The sequence below is a fragment of the Octodon degus genome, unplaced genomic scaffold (genome assembly GCF_000260255.1).
Source record: "Octodon degus isolate 3935 unplaced genomic scaffold, OctDeg1.0 scaffold00077, whole genome shotgun sequence".
Taxonomy (NCBI): Eukaryota; Metazoa; Chordata; class Mammalia; order Rodentia; family Octodontidae; genus Octodon; species Octodon degus.
Window position 1 is genome coordinate 6,436,617 of NW_004524653.1, and position 20,735 is coordinate 6,457,351.

The following is a 20,735-nucleotide window of genomic DNA, read 5'->3' on the forward strand; positions in this document are numbered from 1 at the left end:
CTAGCAGTTGGGTGGTCAGGGTAAGGCTCAGAGAAGAGGATCCTTAAAGGAAAATCGAGGGCTCTTAACCAGACAAGCAGCGTCACAGCCTCTGTCTACCCAGCCAAATATTCATTCCATCTAATCGCCCTCCGTTTATCTACGTGTCCATTGAGCAGAAGGCTGCTCAGGGGGCAGACATGGTCCCTGCATTAGTGGGTCTCATAAGCCAGAGGACGTAACACCCTGGTTCCCCTAGTCTGGCTCTTTTATTTCTTCTTTGTTGACGGGTGGGGGGGGGGGAGTATGGTGGGGCCACTGCATGGCTTTCTAGGGCCTGGGGGTACAGCACTGAAGTGGAACGCATGCTTACCAGGCCCTGAGGCCCTGAGTCCCAGCACCACACACACACACACACACACACACACACACACACACACCACTTGAGAGTGGTTTCCCAAGGGAATACACTGGGATGCTGTTATTAGAAGAGAGGACTAATTCTACGTAAGGATAATCAAGAGACAGTCACCAGGAAAGGATTTAGGGGACGGAGACTGGGACAAAGATGAGGACAGGGCGGGGTGAGGCTGGTTCTCTTTTTTTTTTTTTTTTTTACCTCTGACCAAATTTCAGACTTTTGGACTTTTCGTCTCTGTCCTAAGGAGGCAAAAGAGTCCATTTTCTTCTAGCTGTCAGGATCTTACCTGGTGACATCATTTCTCCCTCAGCCATCTACATTTATCGGTCATCTCCTAAGGTGCCTGTTGCATATACACAGTACAGGGTGTTACTGGAGAGGAGAAAAAGGGATTTCTGAATACTCCAAGCACCAGAAAGTGCTTTGCAAGACTCTAAAATGTGTTTGGGGCCAGGTCCAGGGCCCTCCATGGGCTTGGAGTCTACACCAGTGGTTGTCACCTCTGGCCCCATATTGGAAGCATTTGGAAAGCTTTTACAAAATACTGATGGCCTTGTCAAATATTGTGCTAAATTGGTGTCCAGTGGGACCCACGTATTTGAATGTGGTAACAGCTCTCCAGGTAATTTCTATCGTGTAGCGAGGCTGAGACCCGCTTGCATAAGTGCAGTGGGAAACCTTCCTTGTGTCTGTGCTTTCTGGCTTGCAAGTCCGTGTGACCAAGCTAGAGGCTGTGCTTTGTCGATGGGGGCAGTCCCAATATCTGTAGCCATGCCAGGCACCTGGCAGGTACACAGTAAGCATTGGCGGATTCAGTGATGCTGGGTAGCTTCCTGTTCATCCCTCTTCTAAAGAAGGCCTCCTTCCTCTTGGCACGTGCGGCAGGGGGCTCGGCACTGATGCCGAGCTGTGGTTCTCCTAGGGATATCAGGACCTCTCCTACAGAATATCCAGCTCCTCAACACTGGCCACACGTCATGTTCATGTGGAGCCTTTAAAGAAGTCTTCGGACATTCTTGTCCAGTGGGTTTAGATTGTAGCCCAGGCCCTGGCATTTAAATATGTCCCAGATGAGCCAGGCATGGTGGTGGACACCTGTCATCCTAGGACTCTGGGAGGCTGAGACAGGAGAATCACAAGTCTGAGTGCAGTCTGGTCAACTGAGCCAGACACTAAGTCAAAAAAAAAAAAAAGGCTGAGGATGAAGATTTAATCTTGGTTCAATCCTCAGCACCACTCACTACCATTGCACTCACCTGCACACACAGGCATAGCCCAGCTAATGCTAACGTGCTGTGGGGGCTGAGGCTGCTGCTCTGTCCCTCCTTTCTACCTACTGTGTTTCCCAGCTTCAGAGATTAGAAGTTGAAAGCCACTAGTAGAAGGGTTTTACTGGCAGATGGCACAGGGTTTGCCGGTCACACCTCTTTGTAGCATTCCTATTGATTGCTGGCTCACATTCCTGAGTCTATAATCCAGATGTTTGGGGTGGCGACCTCTCCAGAGGGAATCTGTTTTAAACAAGCATCCGGGCCCACCTTCACCTGGCAGCCCCCCACGAGCACCGCCCCCTGGGAGCAGCCCTTCAGTTCTTGCTCTTCCCTCAGCTCACTGCCAGAACCCTGTCACCAGGTCTTCATCCACAGGGCTCCTTAAACGTTACCCCTGCAGAGCGGCCTTCCCTGACCTCCAAGGTACAGAAGGCGCCCCAGGTGGACAGATCCCAGGCCCCTGGTGAGTTCTCTCCTGGCACCCAGAGAACGGGGTGTTGATGGGCTTTGTTTTGTTCCTCTATCACCCCTGCCCCCAGGGGACAGCTGCTTTCAGAGCATCTGATCTACGATTGCTTCCCCTGCCCTGGAAGTTCAGGGCATGCAGTCAGGGGCATGCAAAGCCTGCCACCCTGTGCAGACAAGCACCTGGAGGCCGGAGTCTGCAGAAAGGGGCACATCTCGCAGAAAAAAGGAAAAGGAAGAGATCGGTGCGGGCTCCCTTAGGACAAAAACTACAAGTGGCAGCAGCTGTGCCCAGTAAACCTTAGGTCGGTGTGGCCACCCAGGGGAGGGTGGGAGGCAGTAGCCCCTGAGCGAGCGCTGGCCCGCGGGACGGTGCGTCTGGCGGGCGGCCTCCTGCCTCCGGCTCCGGCACCCCGCCGCCCTCTCCGCCGCGCCCCTCCCCCGTGCCCGGGTGCGCCACGCCCCCGCCGCTCGGCCGCCCTGTCCCCGCCAGGCCACCCTGCCTTGGAGCTGGCCCACTGCGGGCTGAAGCCTCGGCCACGTGTGCCCACGCGGGCTGGCTCTCGGCCGCCCTGTCCCCGCCTCCCCGCCCCCTCCGCGGGCTGCAACAGGTGCCTCCCTGAGCAGGAAGCTTGCGCCGCCGCCGCTCAGCTCCCGGGCGCGTCAGGACCCGCTGCGCCAGGCGCGCCATCCCCTGCCCGGCGTGCGTCCCCACGAGGAAAGGGACCCGGCCGCTCTGGCCTCCTCTCCGTCTGCAGTCCCGCGCCGTCGCCACCCCCCAGGGCCGAGGAGCCAGCCGCGCCTGTCCTCACCCCCAGCCCTCCCTCCTCCCCGCGCCATGGACGCCCCAGGCCCAGAGCCCGGGGGCAGCCCCCAGGACGAGTTCGACTTCTCCATCCTCTTCGACTATGACTATGCGAATCCTTTCGAAGGTCGGTGGGGGCTCCCCCTGGCCCCGGAGCCGGGGCGGGGCGCGGGCCAGCGAGGGGGCACAGGGCCCCTCTCTGCTCTGCAGGCCACTCTTCCTGGGGCCCTGGAGTAGGACTGCGGGGTCCTCATGCCCAGGCGAGAGGCCGGAAGGCAGTACAGGGCACGGCAGGGACTCTTGCAGCTTTGGAGTCAGTTTCAAGTTACTGGTGACTTCTAAAGAGGCAGATCCAGGACTCTGTTGGCCGCAACTGGGAGTGGGCCGTTAGCGGTGGTGTGGGCGAGGGTTCCTGCCTGCCGAGGGAGGAAGAAAGGCCAGCAAAGCTGGAGTTAAGAGAGAGGGTGGAAGCCCAGAGGGTGGTGAGTGAGCTCCTGCCCTCGTCCCCGAGTGACACAGCTGCCCCTACACCTCCCAGGGGTGCAGTGGTGTTTGGGGACTTTCTGCTGAAACTAAGGAAGAGGCTGCTTGAGTCTCATGCCTGGGTGGTTTGGCTTTGGTGTGATGAAGCCAGCCCATTTCCTCTCTGGGTTCTGCTGCTTCGTGCACCAGTCAGCCCCAAGGGGACTGGTCTGAGCTTTGCTAGGTGATCTGCTACACACACATCCCGCCGGGGTCGAGTGGGTACTTGGGAAGGCGCAGGCAGTTTTTGCCTGAACTCGGGCAGCCTGTGCCTTCCCTGCCCCGGGTCCCTGGGGGCTGGGTCCAGTGCCCCTGTGTCATGGCACGTGTTTCACAGGGACATTGGTCAGTGGAGGAGGGGGAAGGCTGTGCCCAGCCTCTCTGTAGTTTTCTGGTTAGCAGGTTGTCTTGGAAAAACAAAAACCCCAACCAGGCTTCCTGATTTTGACAGCCCAGCCCAGCAGATGCCTGGAGCAGGCTCAGGGCCGAGCCTGCTGTCACTTCCAGATGCCTCCAGGCTTGTCTGCATCTGCACGGTTGGGAGGAGGAGCTTGTGCTCTGCGTTCCCTGGTGGGCGTAGGAGGCCTATCCCAGAGACTAGGTGGCCTTTCCTAGGAAGGACCATGAGGAAGCTGAGTGGGGGCCGATTAACCTTTTCCTTAGAGTGCTCCCCGGTCGACCTGGGTGAGGGGCCACCTTGACTTTGAGCATCACCTTCATTGGATCCCTGGAGATGGCAATTAGTAATAATTTTGTGTTTTGGCTGGAGATGGAAGTGATTACCCAGCAAAGAGACCCGTGCTGTAGAATTGCAATCTGGAGAGCATCCTTTGCTTTGAAATGATAGAATTAGGAATCTGCAAGTGATCCAGGCTCACATCAGTGGTGGGTCTTCTGTTCATTAAGATTAGAATCAGATTTTGTAGGGAGTTGATACCTGCACCCCTCCCAGCTTCACAATCAGCTTTTTTTTTTTTTTTTTTTTTTTTTTGAGGGGTGTGGGTGAGGGTGAGGATTTCCGGGGAAATAGTTTCCAAGCCAGATCTGGTGGGAGGTACTTTTTATAGTTTTTCTTGGCAAGTGATCGCTGGTAACTACCAGATGGCATCTTAATGACCACAATAAAAGCCTAGGAATATTTTTTAATAATAATTTCATTTTTTGGAGCAGTTTCTGATTTATTTATCTTCTGTGAAGATAACACAGGCACTTCCCATATAACCAATATCCATTTTCCTTGTATTATTAACGTTATGTATTAGTATGTCACTTCATATTGGTTATCAGTAGTGAACCTAGATGACACCTTATTAACTAGGATCTACACATTTTCACTTTTTTTTTTTTTGTCGTTGATCTTTCTGAAGGGTACAGGTTGGGTCTATTGAGGGCTGTCCTTCACTTGGGGCTTTCTGATATTTTTCTTATGAGACTATGGCTGTGGGTCTTTGCAAGGAATAACACAAAGGTGAAATATCCTTTTCACCACATCCTATCAAGGGTACATATGGTCAACATGATTTATTACTGTGGGTGTTGACCTTGGCCACCTGGCCAAGGATGTGTTTGTTGGGTTTCTCTACCATACTCCTTTCCAGTTATGCTCTTTGGAAGGAAGTTACTCCGTGAAGCCTACATTTAAGGAGTGGGGGAACTACGCTTCTGAACCTGGTAGTGAAATGATGGCTCGTTGCCGTTCTTGGCTTTTGCCAACCTCATGGCTGAGTGAGAGCTAACAGCTCCCAGGCACCACCAGGATGTTGTCCTCTGGGGCCACACCCAATGGCAAGAGAAAGGCCAGCATTGGTCCTTGGGGAGTCCCACCCTGCAGCAGCACAAGGAGGCAGCCCAGAAGCCAGAACCAGACCCACCGCCTTGCGGGGGCGTCTCACGGGAGCTTCTCAAAGCCCCTCATGTCGCTTTTCTTCCTGGAAGTTGGCTCTCCTGCGCTGCCATCACCCAGATGATTCTTTTGCTCTTCATAGACCTGTTTCTGTATTGGTTGGTATTAACAGGTTGCCTGCTTCTCGGCCACTGTGTTATTTTCTTATGGTGGTGGCATCAGTTTCACAGTGCAGCATCTGTGATTCTTCCCGAGCAATATCTGAGCGATGTTGGTCTGTAACGACCTTTTTGTGTGCAGTCAGCTTTAGGTTTCTGTGGTCAGGAACAAGTGATGCGACTTTAGTGGCTTCTGCAGTGATGGCCAAACTCCCGGTGGACGCAGTAGGCTCTGTTACTTTCTTATGGGGCTGTTTCTCGGTACCTTTCTCTTCTGGGCTTCTTATACTTTCTATTTCTACTGGAGTCATTTTGGGTAACCTGTATCTTTCTAAGAAATTACATGTCTGTTCTATCTCGGTTTTCAAATTGAGTTGCTTAGAGATGCACAGAAAAGTACACGGTAGCCGAGCGGGGACAGCACTGTGGACGTCCTGGGTGGCTGTTGGTCCCACCACGGCAGGGAGATGGGTTGCTCTTAGCACACAGCTCACGGAGTCAGGTGCCCGTGCATGCTTGCCGTTCACTGAGTTTCTGATTCCCGCTTCTTACACTCTGTGATACCTTGAAGGGAAAGGTGCACCCTGGAGATTCCTGCCCCCCCCAAGAAGTGCCATATCACCTATGTCCCAGGTTGGGTTTGTCATAGTAGGTCTGGGGCATCCGTTTTTGGATTCCTGGTAAGCGAAAGCATATGGTACCGGTCCTGCCCTGTCCAAGGGCAGGCAGGCTCTTCCTGATCCCCGGCTGCTGTTTGGTCTTTCTGTGATCCTTGCACAGGTGTGGTCTCAGCCCTTTGGGTAGGGGGTGAGAGCCACAGCTGTTTCTCCCTCACACATGTGCACGTGTAGACACTTCTGTCCTGTACGCTGTTGCCCCTTGCATGTTGTGCCCTTTCCGAGGGAGTTGCAACCCTTTGGAGGCACCGGCCCCTGGCGCTGCCTATTGGCAACTTGAGAACACCTGCTCCAGCCCCGTTCTTTCAGCATCACCCTGAATGCTGGTTTTGTGTCAGGCCCTGAGGGTATGAAGATAAAAGAGATGTGGTCCTTTCCCTGCCTGGCCCCCAGGCCGGCCTGGGACAAAACCTGGTAAACAAATAGAGACAAATGAGGTGCTGTGGTACAGTTACTTTTTTTTTTTTTTTTTAGGCTCATACTAAAAATAGGGCTGTACATTAAGTGAGCAGTTTCACTAAACACATGTGACATTCAGAGACATAGCCGTCTGTGTTGAGTTAAGGACAAGCCTTAATGAGCCTGCTTTGGACAAATAACGTCTCCAGGTGCAGCTGGAGAGGTGAAATAGGGCTAGAATTGAGTGGGGCCTTGTTGGGGAGGCACAGGAAGTGGGGATAAAGCGGCCTCAATCATCCTTCACTGTTGAACCGTGTCACTCCAGGCTGCCAAATTAAAGGCCCTCTGCCCTTTTGTTGGCCTTAGATTTGACAGAGAGTTGAGGCTCTTCCAGCCTTAAAGCAGTGTCAGTCAGATGAGGTCCCAAGGCTCTCTAGCTCTGTAGAGTGGTGGATGGGCTTAATTCGGACAGTGTTAGAATCTGCGGGGCTATGCGCTAGATCCTCGAGGTGAGGCTCTTGACTGAGAGGCTGTGTCTGGAAGGGGCAGGGCGGGTCTTGAGCCTGGGCACTTGGGGTCTTGAGTCCCTGTCCCCAGCTCTATAGCAAGAGCCAGAATGCACCCTCCCCGAAGCTGCAGGATACCAGTGGTGTCTGCTGTGCCCCATGTCTGGTAGTGTGTGTGTGTGTGTGTGTGTGTGCGTGTTCACCACTTGCACATGATACCTACATAGTGTTATTGGTGCCTGTGCTGCTCTCCTAGTGAGATGCTACTTATAGAACTTCCAGCAAAAATAGAAAAAGCACAGGACACACATAGGAGCCATACTGTTTTATCTTTCTTTCCCTACCCCAGATGGCCCTGGACACTTTCTGGGGTTCCTACATCCCTGTATCCTTCAATTCTGAAGGTTGTTGACTCAGCAAGTCAGAGTGCCAGGTCACAAATCAGATAACCTGACTTGATGTTCTGCTGTAGTTGCTTCCTACCTGGTGACCCGGGCTAACAAGCAGAAGGGCCCTGACATACACCAAGCAGGGGACGAAAGGTTGCTGACTGAATGGGTGGGAGGGAGGGGCAGGTTGTTCATCAGTGTGTTACTGGAGGGCACATGATTTTTGTGTTTTCATCCATGAAGTGGGCTGGCACTGCCAGTGCCCCCAGCTGGGGCAGGTGTGGGGTTTCAGTGAGGTGGTGTGATTCACACACAAGCAGCTTGTGAACACAGGATATCTGTGGCTATGGTTGTGGGCTCTGAGAACTTCAGTTCCTCTGAATGTTCCAGGGCCCTGACCGTTGGAGAGAATCTGCCTAGGGTCTTTGTGAGCACTGTGCCTGCCCAGCAGATGGGCCAGGAAGCGACAGGAGAACCAGGCGGCTGTGGGGCTGGAAGCTGCACTGTGGCGAGTCCTCACCTCGGGTGCCTACTCAGTCCTCACTTTAAAGCCTCCGGCCTGGAATTGGCTGGCTGCAGAACCTTCTTCAGCGGTCCAGACCCTGTGTCTGCCTTGCTCAGTGATGTGGGTCCTCTGCCCCTTGTGTCACACCCTGGCCCTCCAGGATGGTCTCAACCAGAGCCAGGAAGGAATAGCTCGAAAGATGCAGCGCCGTGGGTGCAGCGTGGCTTCCTCCTGAGAAGGGACTTCCTCCTCCCTACACGGGAAGCAGGCCGAGGCACACAGAGCCTGGCCAAGATCGCTTCCCTGAGCTATGCCAGCTCAGCTTTTTTGCTGATTTTTTTTTTCTTTCTTTTTTTTAACTGAGCTCAGGGAATAAGGCAAGTCTTTTAACATCGTACTCTTCTAGACTGGGCCAAGGGCAGCAGTCTGCTTCTATATCTGGAGTACAGCCTGGTGCAGTTCCACAGGGCAAGGGGAACTACCTTTAATTTTTTTCCTTGAACTTTTCCCAATATATGCAAGAATCAAGATAATGGTACAGTGTAGTTAACTCGCACAGTCCCACCCATCCGCTGCAGTGATTGGCTGCATAAAGCCGCTCTTGTTTGGTATCTCCAATCCCCGCCCACTCTCCCCGCCTTCATTCATTTACTATAATACAATTGCAGATGTCATAATATTTTGTTAACAAACAGATGATTACTAGGTAAATGGCAGAGAGAAGGACTCTTGGGAAAAACACAGCTGTCCCTCGCTATCTCGAGGGTGTTAGTTCTAGCTCCTCCATCCTCAGGGGCTCGGGGCCTTTATATGATGTGGAATTGCACTAGCATGGAGCCTTACGCAATTGCCCTATGCATTAAAAATATTTTCTTAATACCCATTAGTAGTTAATATATCTAATACTATTAATAATTTATTAATATCTAATACAGTGCAAATGCTGTACACAGTTATGCCCTTTTGCTTAAGGAATAATGTTGAGAAAAAAGTGTGTGTAGGTGTTCCCTACAGACAGCTTTTTTCCCTATTTCTGAGCGGTGGATCATTGTTTCCCTACTTGTCTCATAAGTGTCTTTTCATTGCTTTGTTTGAGCCAAGATTTAAATATGATTCTCACTTTGTAACTGCTTGACAGGACCACTGCTCCTTCTATCCTGAAGGAGCTTCATCCCATGGTTTTGTGGCCGTTGGCTGCCACGACAAGGCCTGTCTTCCCTGTGTCAGTCGTGTCCCTGAGATGTCTTTCAACTTGTTCTCTTTTTTGGCAGATGGGCGTTTAGTTGTGAAGTCCTTTAGTTGGGCCCTGGCCCCTTCACAGTTTTAATGCTGTTTTCCTTTTTTTTGCAAAGGCTGTATACCAAAGGCAGACCAGAACTTACGGCAGGATGGATGGATTTGCTTTCCCCCAGTTGGCACTGGGAACTCTCCCGATTTCTAATCTGAGGATTTGGGAAAGTGCCTTTTTTTTTTCAGCTGGGCCTGTTTTAGTTAATCAAATGCTGTTCTCCAAGCCAGCCCTTCCCGTGTGAATTTTAATTGAGCCATGCCTGGGTGAGTTTTCAGAAGCCAAGAAAGTAGCCTGCAAAGCACAGGATTTATGAAGGTCCTTACCAAAACAGACCTGCTTGGGCATGCCTGCAAAAGCGGGAATGTTAAACATGGGGGTGCTGTGGGGGACCCTTTAAGTCTGAAAGACCAGAAACAGTTATTTTAAAGACGAAGGAGAGGAGAGCAGTTTACCTGTGTTTTCCTAAGGAGCTGGCTGCAGGTCTGAAATCTGCAACCGGTGACGTCACCGGTGCTGCCCGAAGTAGCAGGAATGTCTTAATGACCAGGGTCTGGCAGGCCGCTGATCAGTGTGCTTACCTCTGGGGACGTGGCACCAGAGTGAAAGCTCTTGGGAGAAAGCATAAAGAATCTGCCCATCAATAAGGTATTAATTTTAAATCTTTGTCCCTGGCCAAGGGTTATGTGGGCCCCTGCTGTCTCTAAGGGGAAGTTTCCATTTGCATTTTCAGTCAGCTGAAAGGCAGATGGAAATCTGCTTTTCAGGCTATGTCTGGGGAGTGGGGCTCTGAGGGGTGTGGGCCCGGGGGTGGGCGGGGTGAGGGTTGGGATGGGGAACTGGGCTGTTTAGAGGATGATGTGGTGATGTTCTGACCCCGGGCCCTTCCTGTGGGCTTCCACGGACTGGGTGGGCTTGGCCGTGGTGAGCCCTGCTTCTGCAGGAGGCATATCTAGAGTCTATTTCTGGTTAATTCCTCTGGCCAGATCTTTTCTTCTTCTTTGGTGAGGAAGCCACCCAAGTCCTGCGCTCTGTGGGTTGCTGTGCTCTCCTATCACAGACTTGTCTAAATCCTAAGCATGAGCTCCCAGCTTCTTTTTCAAAAATGGAGGGCATTGGCAAAGTGATTGGCTACAAAAATTTTGGTGCATTCATACACTGTACTATTGTCAATGAAAAAGAAATGACTTTCTCACCCTGTGGCTGAACCTTAGACTTCACAGTGAGTGACAGAAGCAAGGCATGCCCGTCCTGCGGTTTTGTCTATGTGACACTCGAGACCGCTGAAGCCTGCGCTTCAGTGGTAGAGTCCTGGGAGAGACCTCGGGTGGGTCAGGGACGCTGCTTATCTTGAGTGTACGTAGGTACATAAAAAGCACAAGGTGTCTACTCAGTGTCTGCATTTTACTATATGTGAGTGGCCCTTCGGTTCGACCCTTGCTTTGCCCCTGACTATTTTGGGGACCTTGAAGGTTTCTTCACACCCAAGCCTAAATTTCTCCTTCTGTAACACAGAAGTGTTGGTAGCACCTGTCACCTAGGTTGTCCGCTGCATAGAGAGAGAGAGAGAGAGAGAGAGAGAGAGAGAGAGACAGACAGACAGACAGACAGACACAGACAGACAGACAGACAGACAGACAGAGACATGAAGGCATCTGGTGCACCAGCATTGGCCATCGGGTAATCTCTGGAATGCTTGGAGGCTCCTGAAATGGCTTTAAACTGGCCGGAGCCTGCTTCTTTTATCCAGCGTGGAGGAAGGACACGAGACCTGGATCCTGTTGCCCGCATTGGAAAGAGGACTGGGAGGTCTGCAGCTTGCAGTTTCTGTATGTTTCTCCACTCCCCTCTGAAGCGGGCTGTGCGGACGTGTAGGCGCCTTGCCAGCTGCCAGCCTGTGAGGCTGGTGTTGCTTGTGGATTGTCCCTGTCGTCTGGCCTCGTGGCAGTCTGCCTGGGAAGCGCTGCCAAGCCCACCTTTCAGCTGTCTGGGGAAGGCAGACAGCGTCTTCGCTGGGACAAGGTTAGAAGGGACCATTGCAAGTAAGGTGGCTTTTCTCCGTGGTTCTGCATTGATGCGACAGGGTGAGAGATGTCCTCCCTGCCCATTCTGGCATTTTTAGGCCTGATGCGTCTGGCTGGAATTTCTTGGCTTTCAGGCCCAGAGTCTGTGTGTGCCACCTCTGAAGGAAGGGTGTGACAGCCTGGCTGTCTGTCTTGTTCATACTCATGACTCATTGATGGGGAATCCAGTTACTGTTCTGTGTGCCTGGTGGCAGGGGCAGTAGGGACTTGGGGGCTTCTGGCTGAGTGTCACATTTATGACCCAAATTGGTGGCATTTGAAAGCAGTTCTTTCTTGTAGTTTGTGTAAAGCACAAGCTGGCCAGATGGGAAATCTATCGTCTGTCCCATGGCCTCTTGGGATTCCTGCAGCCCTGCCATGTGGACAGCTAGGAGCGTCGTTGGAGTAGTGCTGGGGTCCTTCCCTCTACCTTCCCTGTTTTTCTCTGGCTGCAGCTCTGCAGTCAGTGCCAGGCTGCGGCATCCTAAATATTGCCATGGCAACAGACTGTGATGTCTCAGCCAGGGCCAGGGACTCAGCAGCTCGGGGCATGAGCTCAGCAAGCTGCTGGTCAGTTGGGGCATGCTGGGCAGGACAGTGTGGCTCTGTGCCCCCAGCATCAGCCTAAAGGTCACTGCCCCTCTAGGCCACACTCTGGCCCCTTTCTTCCAAGTCTTCATGGATCCTCACGTCAGTCACTTCCCTAGCAGGGTTTCTGTTCTGGTCAGTCTATTCTGCTTCCTGAAAATCCCACTGCCTGTACTTCAGGCTGAGAGGATGTTCCCCTGCTGTTCCTTTTTGACAAGCTATATGTTGGCTGATGTTCAGACTTAGCTTGCAGGATTGGCTCTGGTGGGGACCCCCATGTGGCTGGAGGGGGAGTTTTAAGCCCTCGATTGTTCCTGGGGCCAATGAGGGGGTTGGAAATATTGCAGAAAAAAGGAGTCAGTGTCTCCCATTGTCAAGGGCCGCTACCTCCTGGGTGGTGTACCCCAGTGCAGTTTCATTCTTGGGGAGGCCTTGTTTCTTAGGGTGGGGGTTGTCACCACCCAGAAACTGACCTCCTTTATGAGAAGCTGGGTAGAGTAGTGGCTAGGGGTGGAGCAGAGGACCCAACTGCCTGAGACTGAATCCTGGCCCTGCCACTTAGAATCTGTGTGACCTCAGGCAAGCTACCCATCCTGTCTGAGCTATCTGTGTAGTAGGAGGAGGAGAAGACTGCGTTACCTGCTTCTCAGGCTTCTTGCAAAAGGAGCACATTAATATATGTTAGATGCAGGCAGCGGCTCTTGGTATAAAGAGGCAAATGGCATCGATGCGTTGGTGGTGGTCACTTCTGTTACAGCTCACGGGGTCACTAGTGCTTTAGAGAGATTTCATGGGTCCCAGTAGCCTGGGGCGGGGGTCCAAAGTGGGGGGCAGAGAGGGTGCCGAGAGGGTGCCGGAGGCGGTCTTCACCTCCCCCTCGCTTTCTCAAGCTCAGCAGAAGCTGTGATAGAAAGGAGAATTCCTAGACTGCTGACCAGCTCGTTTTATTTTTATAACCATTTCTTCCTTTTTCAAATAATGCTTTTGACAGGAGTGAGAGCTGGTGGGAGTAAGGCTTTCAAGTCTTTGAAGACAGTGACCGACCGTAGCAGGGAAAGGGTAGAATTTTTCACTCAAAAGATCCTGCTTTCCATAATAATAATACAAATCCAGAGGACCCCATGTCTTGAGTATTTGTTTTGTGGGGTTTGGGCTCTGACGGGATGAGGTAAGGTGTCAGGTGGTGTCATCACTCTGTGTCACCTACAAGGACATGGAGTGATCCTGTGACCTGTAGCAGCGGGCAGGGGTGGAGCCTGGCGTCTCCAGTGCTGTACTACTCTCTGTGATACTCAAGATCCCCTATGTTTTCCCCAGCAAGCTTATCCGGCAGCTTTGGGGAGTGGCCAGAGGTCTCCCCAGATATTCATGGGTGCCTAGATATTGGGGGAGTGCTCTGAAGGTTGAGGGCAGGAAGGGTGGTACAGTGGGTTACCTGTCCTCTGGGGCTGATGGTAGCAATCTGCCTTTGGAGCCAGCTTGGGTATGTGGGGTGTGGCTGTCCGCTGGGGACAGTGCACCTTGCAGGAGACATCTGGCAATGCCTAGAGACAGTTCTGGCTGATGCAGTGGGTCAAGGCCAGGGCCCCACTGCAGAACCCCACCTGAGCTCCCACTGAGTATCTTCCACCCGGCACGCCTGTTGTTCTGAGCTGGGGAATGCCTGGGTGAAGGGCTGGTGTGCTAACCCTGGGCTGTAAGTTCCAACTGGCAAACTCTGTGCAAATTAACACGCTTCTCGTGAGACCCCCTGTCGCCTCTCAAAAAGTACTCAGTGTGGAGGGGAGGCAGACTCCAGACAGGACTCTGAAGGATCTGGGGCAGGGCAGAGCTGCCTGGTGCAGCCTGGGGAGTTGGGGGGCCTCCAGGACGAGGGGGCATGGGTAGGCAAAGGGAAGTCGAAGCGAGTTGTAAGCAAGAGACACAGAGGACTATGAGCAGCCACCTCCAAGTTCCCCTTAACAGCTTCCAGCCTCTTCTCCCTTTTGGATGCTGGCGTCTCTCCCGGCAGGGGGCCTGCTGCTAGCACGTGGCACATGGTGGCAGCTGTCCTCCTTAGTTAGCGCTGCTCTCTCAGAGGTAGTCAACAGGAGTGGTGTCTCAGTGGTGTGTGCTGTGCCTTTAACACCCCCCACTTTGTGTCCCTCCCTGCCCTCCAGTGTTAACACAGGTAGACTTAGAGGTCACAGAAATGTGCTACCTTGAAAACTGTGGCAAAAACAAGGGTGTTTCCCATTGGACAGAACTTGGCAAACTCTACCCTCTACATCCATGTAGCTCAACCTCCGTAGAAGACCAGTGACAGGTGTGGTGCTGCCTGCCCGTGATCCCAGCGCTCTAGGAGCCTGTGGCAGGAGAGTCACTGGTTCAAGGCCAGCACGGGCAACTTAGTGACTTAGCAAGACCCTGTCTCCAGATAAAAAAAATAGAAAAGGGCCAGCGATATGGCTCAGCACTAAGGCCCGGGGTTTAATACCCTGTACAAAAAACAAACAAAAAGAAGAATTTAAGAGGGGGAGCCAGCTGGAGCCCAGAGGCTTGGCCTCCCACTGGAGTTCTTGAGTTTACTAGCTTTTCTTTTTATTATATTTTTACCCTACCTCCTGTTTGTGGAGGCGACTCTGATTTTCCATTTGCGGCACTGGTTCAAAGGTTCCTTTTAAATTAAAATAATTAATATGTGAGAGAATTTAAATAGAAATATTGAAGAAATACTGTTTACCAGTGGGACAGGCTAGAGCAGAGATCTCGAAAGTGGAAAGAAAACCAAGATGTTTTGCATCCCTCCTGAGAAAATTCCGGGCCTTTGAGACGCGCCTGACTTCTGTAGACAGCAGGCCCTGGCCTGCAGGGCCCTTCTCAGGGCCCTTGTCACAGAAGTGGCAAGGAATCTCAGCCACTTAAAGAAATATTTTAATGATGCACCATTTGTGAAATTTGCTGTCAGATCCCCAGAGGCCCAAGAAGTCAATGATCATTAATTACTTTCATAGTCCCTGCGTGCTGTTAAACCTTCATAGGCGTGGGGAGAGGAAAAGAGAAATAGAGAAGAAAATCTGCTGTGCGGGCTAATGAAAGCCAGTGCGAGTGTGCTTTGGTACTTTAACCTCGAGGAGGGGCTGGCTTTCCTGGTGGCCTTTCTGATAGGCTGCCGTTCAGATCTTCTGACAGCGTTTTTACTTGGAAATTTTGGGTGCTAGCAGGGCAGTTATTCTCAGGATGTCGTCAGATAGAGATCAGAGCCAGAAGCAATGAGGAGATGGAATGGGCTTCTCACCGTTGGGTTATAGAAGAGAAGGTGGAGGCACAGAGGGGGTGGGGGCTTTTCCAGAGTCACAGCAAGGCAGAGGCAGAGCAGGCGTCGGGTCTCAACTTCCTGCTTCACAGACCAGGGTTTCATTCTTGTAGATAGAGTCTGACCCATCCCCCTCCACCGCACAGTTTAAAAATGTTTGGAGAATTTCTTTTCTCTACATAAAACAGAAGTCAGAGTTTCCTTTCTGCCACGCTGTTGTCCCCCGATTGCTCAGGTTGCTTTGCGAGGGGAAGTCACTTGCCTGAGACCAGCAGAGCAGCCCACGCGTCCATCTGCTGGTGTGTGCCCACGTGAACGCGTGTGTTCTCTCACAAGCCCCCTTTGGTGCCAGGTGTGCTCTTGCCCATTTGTGGGGAGGACCGAGCCAGGTGCTAGGGATACCTACTCATTGTTTGAGGGCAAGGCCGTCAATAAATAGATACCCCCCAGGTACTTAATTGGATTTTGGGGGGCACAGAAAACAGACCTAGGGAGCCCTGAGAGTACTAAAAACTTATGGGCACGAGGGGCTTGTGGTTATATAGAGAAGGGGGTAGCAGGAGCTGTTTAGGCAGGAGAAATAGCAAGTACAAAGGTCCTGAGGTCGCTACTTTAGCAAAATTTCAATTGTGACAGGAATCCAGGGAGAGAGGGAGGCAGGGAGGTGAGAGGAGAGGTGAGACTGGTAGGCACAAGCCTTGGCCAAGCTGGCATGGTCGAGGTCCTTCATCTTTACCCTAAGAGCTGTGGGAGACTGTTGGAGGGCTCTCAGTCTGAAGGGGCCTCCTTCCAGCCCCCTGAGGTCAGCACAGCCAAGTTGACTGTGTCAAGTGCCCAGAAGAGGCACAAGGAGGTTGAGGATGGCCCGAGGGTCCACCTGGGAGCCCTGAAGCAGGAGCCCACGATGCAGCTTGAGGAAGAGGCCTTGTTCCTGGCCAATAGGCCCTGGGCATGATCTCTGCCTTGGTTTTCTCTCTCAGCACTCAGCAGATTTGAAGGAGCCCTGCACTTGCAGGGCCCGAAGGCAGGTACTTGGCACACAGTGCAGAAGCATAGCAATGCAGCCCTGGGGGACTCTCTGAGCCCAGTGCGGAGCAGCCGGCCGCCCATGAAGGTCCAGACAGGAGATGGTTTAGGTTCTGTGGCCCATAGTCTCCATCACAGTGCCTAGTTCTACTGGTGCAGTGCAAAAGCCAGGTCTAGGCCCCGTGTAATTGTGTGGGTGTGGCTGTGTTCTAATAAAACTTTATTTAAACACCCAATCTGTGGGTCACATGGATATAGTTTGCCTGTCCCTGGTTTAGCAGGAGGGCTCCCTAAACAGATCAATAGCTGATGAGATAGGAACTCGTTGATGTGCCAATGGAGAGAGATGGCCGGAAGTGGGTGGAGATGCCCTTTCTGATGGGTCAGGCTGAGGAGGTGCTGGCTGAGTAGATGAAGCAACAGTGGAAGGTGTTGCAGGGCAAGGGAGCAGGCACAGGGACTCCGGGCAGCAGCTGCTGGGAGACTATCGATGACATCGAAGCGGCTGGGGAGGATGGAGAGGTGGGGAGGTGGGGCAGCCTGGGGCCAGGGAGAGGCTGTGTTCATAGCTTCAGATCCCATCTAAAGGGTCTGGGAAGCCTTGTTGGAGGGCATCCAGAATGGCTGATTGACAAGTGCTACATGGAGCGCGGAATATGGGGGACATGCAGGGACCTCAGATGGGAGGGTGTGGGGCTATGAGCCCCAGGATGATGACGTGCGGATCTTTTCCTCTGTTGACAGTAGAGCAGTCAGGGTGTGCTGATGGCCAGGATGTGAAGCGTGTCAGTGAGGAGCCAGGCTGACCCATGTCATTGTCATGGAGAAGGCAGAGGCAGGGAGCCCGGAAGCAGAGGTGGGGCAGGGTGAGGACGGGCTGCTCCCTTGCAAACAGCGCAGGGGTTTCCAGAGGGGAGGGGGCCCATGTGCCCAGCGCCACGCGGGAGCCGGCAAGATGGGGGTGTCTGTCAAGGAGGAGTCAGGCTTGGGAATCGAATGGCAGTGTGAGTTTGGGGACAGCAGCATCTTTAGGCGATTGACACAGACTAGTCAATGGCCTAAAGATTGTGTGTGTTGCGGGAGGGCTCTTTTAGAGGTGGCAGCGGGAGCCTAGGGTGGATGCCAAGAGTTAAGAACTTAGATAATTCCACTTCTGCTGGCTTAAGGCTCATGGTTTAGCGAACCCTGCAGCCATGATCCTGCTTTGGGGGGTTCCAGGGATTTTTGAGCCTGATGGGGGTTCCAGGATTTCCAAGCCTGCTCATCCCATGTCTTGGTGAATCTCTTTCCCTCCTGGGGCCTCATCTACAAAATGACCCAGATGAGACACAGGTCCCGCTTCTGAATTGAGCTGCTACTTACACAGGAGTGTGAACATGTAGAGTTCAGTTGCAAGCTCTGTGGGCTGCCAGAGGCCCAACCCCCTGCTGTGTCCTGTGGCCACGTCATACATGTAGAATGATAGGAAGGAGATTAGTGCTTTTCAAACGGTGGGTTTTGACTGCTGGGGTAGGGAATTCTTTAGTGGGTTGTGACCAGCAGGGACATAGAATAACTCCAGTCAGGAGGGAGGCCAGAGGTGGCAAAGGACGCCACAGGGTAAGTATCCTCTCAGTTGCAGGCGTGTGGGACTGCGTGGCTTGGGCTGTGACATGAGTGAGTTCTGCCAAGGGTCTCTCGGCCTCCCACTGATCCAGCACACCCAGGCACACTTGTTCCTCTCTGATCTCCATGTTTAAGGAGTTTGGAATGAAGCAGCCGCACTCTCCTTGGAGAGAGAGCCTGAGGCACTGGTTTGGGGTTTGTCATGGTGGAGATTAAATAAATAAATAAACCGTAGCAGAGCAAACGCCAGCCTGTGATTGCTGTGCACGGGAGTTCTGTTTTAGAGGCTTAAAAGACCCCTCCTTCCCCCCTTCTCTTTCCAGAAGAACCGAATGCACGTAAGGTCGCCAACCCACCCTCCGGACTCGCATACCCCGATGATGTCCCGGACTGTGGCCTCCAGCCATACTGCCCCCTCGCCAGTCTCTCTGGCGAGCCCCCCGGCCGGTTTGGAGAGCCGGATAGGGTAGGGCCCCAGAACTTTCTGAGCCCGGCCAAGCCAGCAGGGGCCTCGGGCCTGAGCCCTCGGATCGAGATCACTCCGTCCCACGAACTGATGCAGGCAGGGGTGCCCCTCCACATGAGAGACGCCAGCCTCCTGCTGGAGCAGCCGGCCCTGGCCGGGGCGGCCGCCAGCCCGAGGTTCACCTTGCCTGTGCCTGGCTTCGATGGCTACCGCGAGCCGCTTTGCTTGAGCCCCGCTAGCAGCGGCTCCTCTGCCAGCTTCATTTCCGACACCTTCTCCCCCTACACCTCGCCCTGTGTCTCGCCTAATAATGGCGGGCCAGACGACCTGTGCCCCCAGTTTCAAAACATCCCTGCTCATTATTCCCCCAGAACCTCGCCAATAATGTCACCTCGAACCAGTCTCGCCGAGGACAGCTGTCTGGGCCGCCACTCGCCCGTGCCCCGTCCGGCCTCCCGCTCCTCATCACCTGGTGCCAAGCGGAGGCATTCGTGTGCAGAGGCCTTGGTTGCCCCGCTCCCCGGAGCCTCACCCCAGCGCTCCCGGAGCCCCTCGCCACAGCCCTCTTCTCACGTGGCGCCCGGGGAAGACAGCGCCCTGGCTGGGTACACCCCCACAGCTGGCTCTGCCGTCCTCATGGATGCCTTGAACAGCCTCGCCACGGACTCGCCCTGTGGGATCCCCCCCAAGGTGTGGAAGACCAGCCCAGACCCGTCGCCGGTGTCTGCTGCCCCGGCCAAAGCTGGCCTGCCTCGTCACCTCTATCCCACCGTGGAGTTCTTGGGGCCCTGCGAGCAGGAGGAGAGGAGGAGCTCGGCCCCAGAGTCCATCTTGCTGGTGCCGCCAACCTGGCCCAAGCAGCTGGTGCCTGCTGTTCCCATCTGCAGGTGAGTGGGGCTTGGCGAACTGTCTATCCCAGGAGTTAGAAAGGTGGTTTTCTAGTTAGGGGTGCAGAAATTAGAATTGTGTGGAATGGTTGAAGTCTTGGCTTTGCCACTTGCTGGTTATGAGAGCCTGAGAGAGAATTTAAATTTCTTGAACCACAGCTTTTGCATCTGTAAAATGGGTACTACCAGTGCCCCCATCCAGCAAGTGGTGGTTAGGGGGTCAAAGGCAAATGATTGCTTAGACAGCACTGATTTTGCCAACTGTCCTACCCTACCTACCTATAGAGTAGGTAGTTTTGCCTGTTGAGTGGTAATGAACTCAACAGGCAAAACTTTCTGTCTTTATGGAGCTGACATTTCAGCAGGCACACAACAAGATGTGCAAAGTCTACCTCCTTATAGGAAGAATTGTATTTGTTGGCTTCTGCTGTATGGGTTAGTACTATGCTTAGCAACATGGAAGCTTTAAAACAATAAAGTGCATACCTCTCAGTCCCCAAGAAGCTAAGATCTTAGTGGTTTTAAGAGATGTCTATAGACAGAGCAGCATACAGGCTTTGAGATTGCTGAGGACTAAATTAGAGTTTTGCTTTGATTCTGACTGCCTTCTCTTTGGTGCTGATCTCCTGATGCTGTGCTTGTTGCAGACATTTCCAATCAATTCAGTCTCTTTCATTGAGCACCTTGTTGCTGCATCTAAAGCAGATATCACTAATCAATCAGGACCTCCCACTGTTACTGAGCCTTTCCCTAGCCTTGTTTCAATCCCCTTGAGATGAGGGTAGTAATAGTACCTGTCTTGTGGCCATTTCCTCCAAGGATTAAATTAAATGGCATTCTTAGCATAGAGCCTGCTCAAAGTAAGAGTCAGAAAAGGAATGGCTGCTGTTATAGGAGAACCTAATTCTTGGAGAAGCATTTTGTTGTTGATAGGCTTTATGTTAGGAGCTTGAGGTTATAGTAGCCTTTACAGAAATAATGATGACATCAGTAACTACCAACATTTAGAGTAAGGACAATGATATTAATAGTCATTAAAGGGGTTGGGGAGATAGCTCAGCCACTTAAGCACCTGCCTGACAAGTGCAAGGTCCTGAGTTCAATCCTTGGTACTGCAAAAGAAAAGAAATAGCCATTAAGGTTGAAGGATGCTTGGCGTGTGGCAGTGAGGTTCTACATGCTCTGTATGTGTCCTCTTCTGTATGTGTCCTTCTGCTGTTGGACGAAGAACGGGAAGGCTTATGCCATCGTTACTGTCCCTGTGGTTCTCAGACTTGTTTTCTGCCTTAGCAAATGGAAACCTTTCTTTCTTCAGCTGAATGCTATAATGGATAAAGGTAGAGTGGTTTGGACTGATGTGGGGCTGAGGGCAGTCATGGTTGCCTCTTTCTACACCAGACCGGAACAGCCTGAAGGGAGCATCCGGCCCCGCATTTCTCGGTGTAGGTTCTAGCACTCCAGTGCTGCTGTAGGTTATCTGCGGTTAAGTTTCTGGGTTAAACCTAGGGCTTGGAGGCCTGCTGCAGGCCTTCTCTGAGCCTTTAGTGCACATGAATGGGCAGTGATTTTTTTTTATT

At 52.7% G+C, this 20,735-nt stretch overlaps 1 protein-coding gene across 1 annotated transcript in view; it reads left to right on the top strand.

The window, feature by feature from the left end:
• The first annotated feature begins 2,870 nt into the window (after window positions 1-2,870).
• Window positions 2,871-20,735, top strand: part of Nfatc2 (nuclear factor of activated T cells 2) — a 114,014-nt gene continuing 96,149 nt past the window's right edge. Inside the window, exons 1-2 of the mRNA XM_023720768.1 lie at window positions 2,871-3,068; window positions 18,129-19,158. Of these exons, the coding sequence (XP_023576536.1) occupies window positions 2,975-3,068; window positions 18,129-19,158 (1,124 nt within the window). The 5' untranslated portion in view covers window positions 2,871-2,974. The remainder of the gene's footprint in view (window positions 3,069-18,128; window positions 19,159-20,735) is intronic.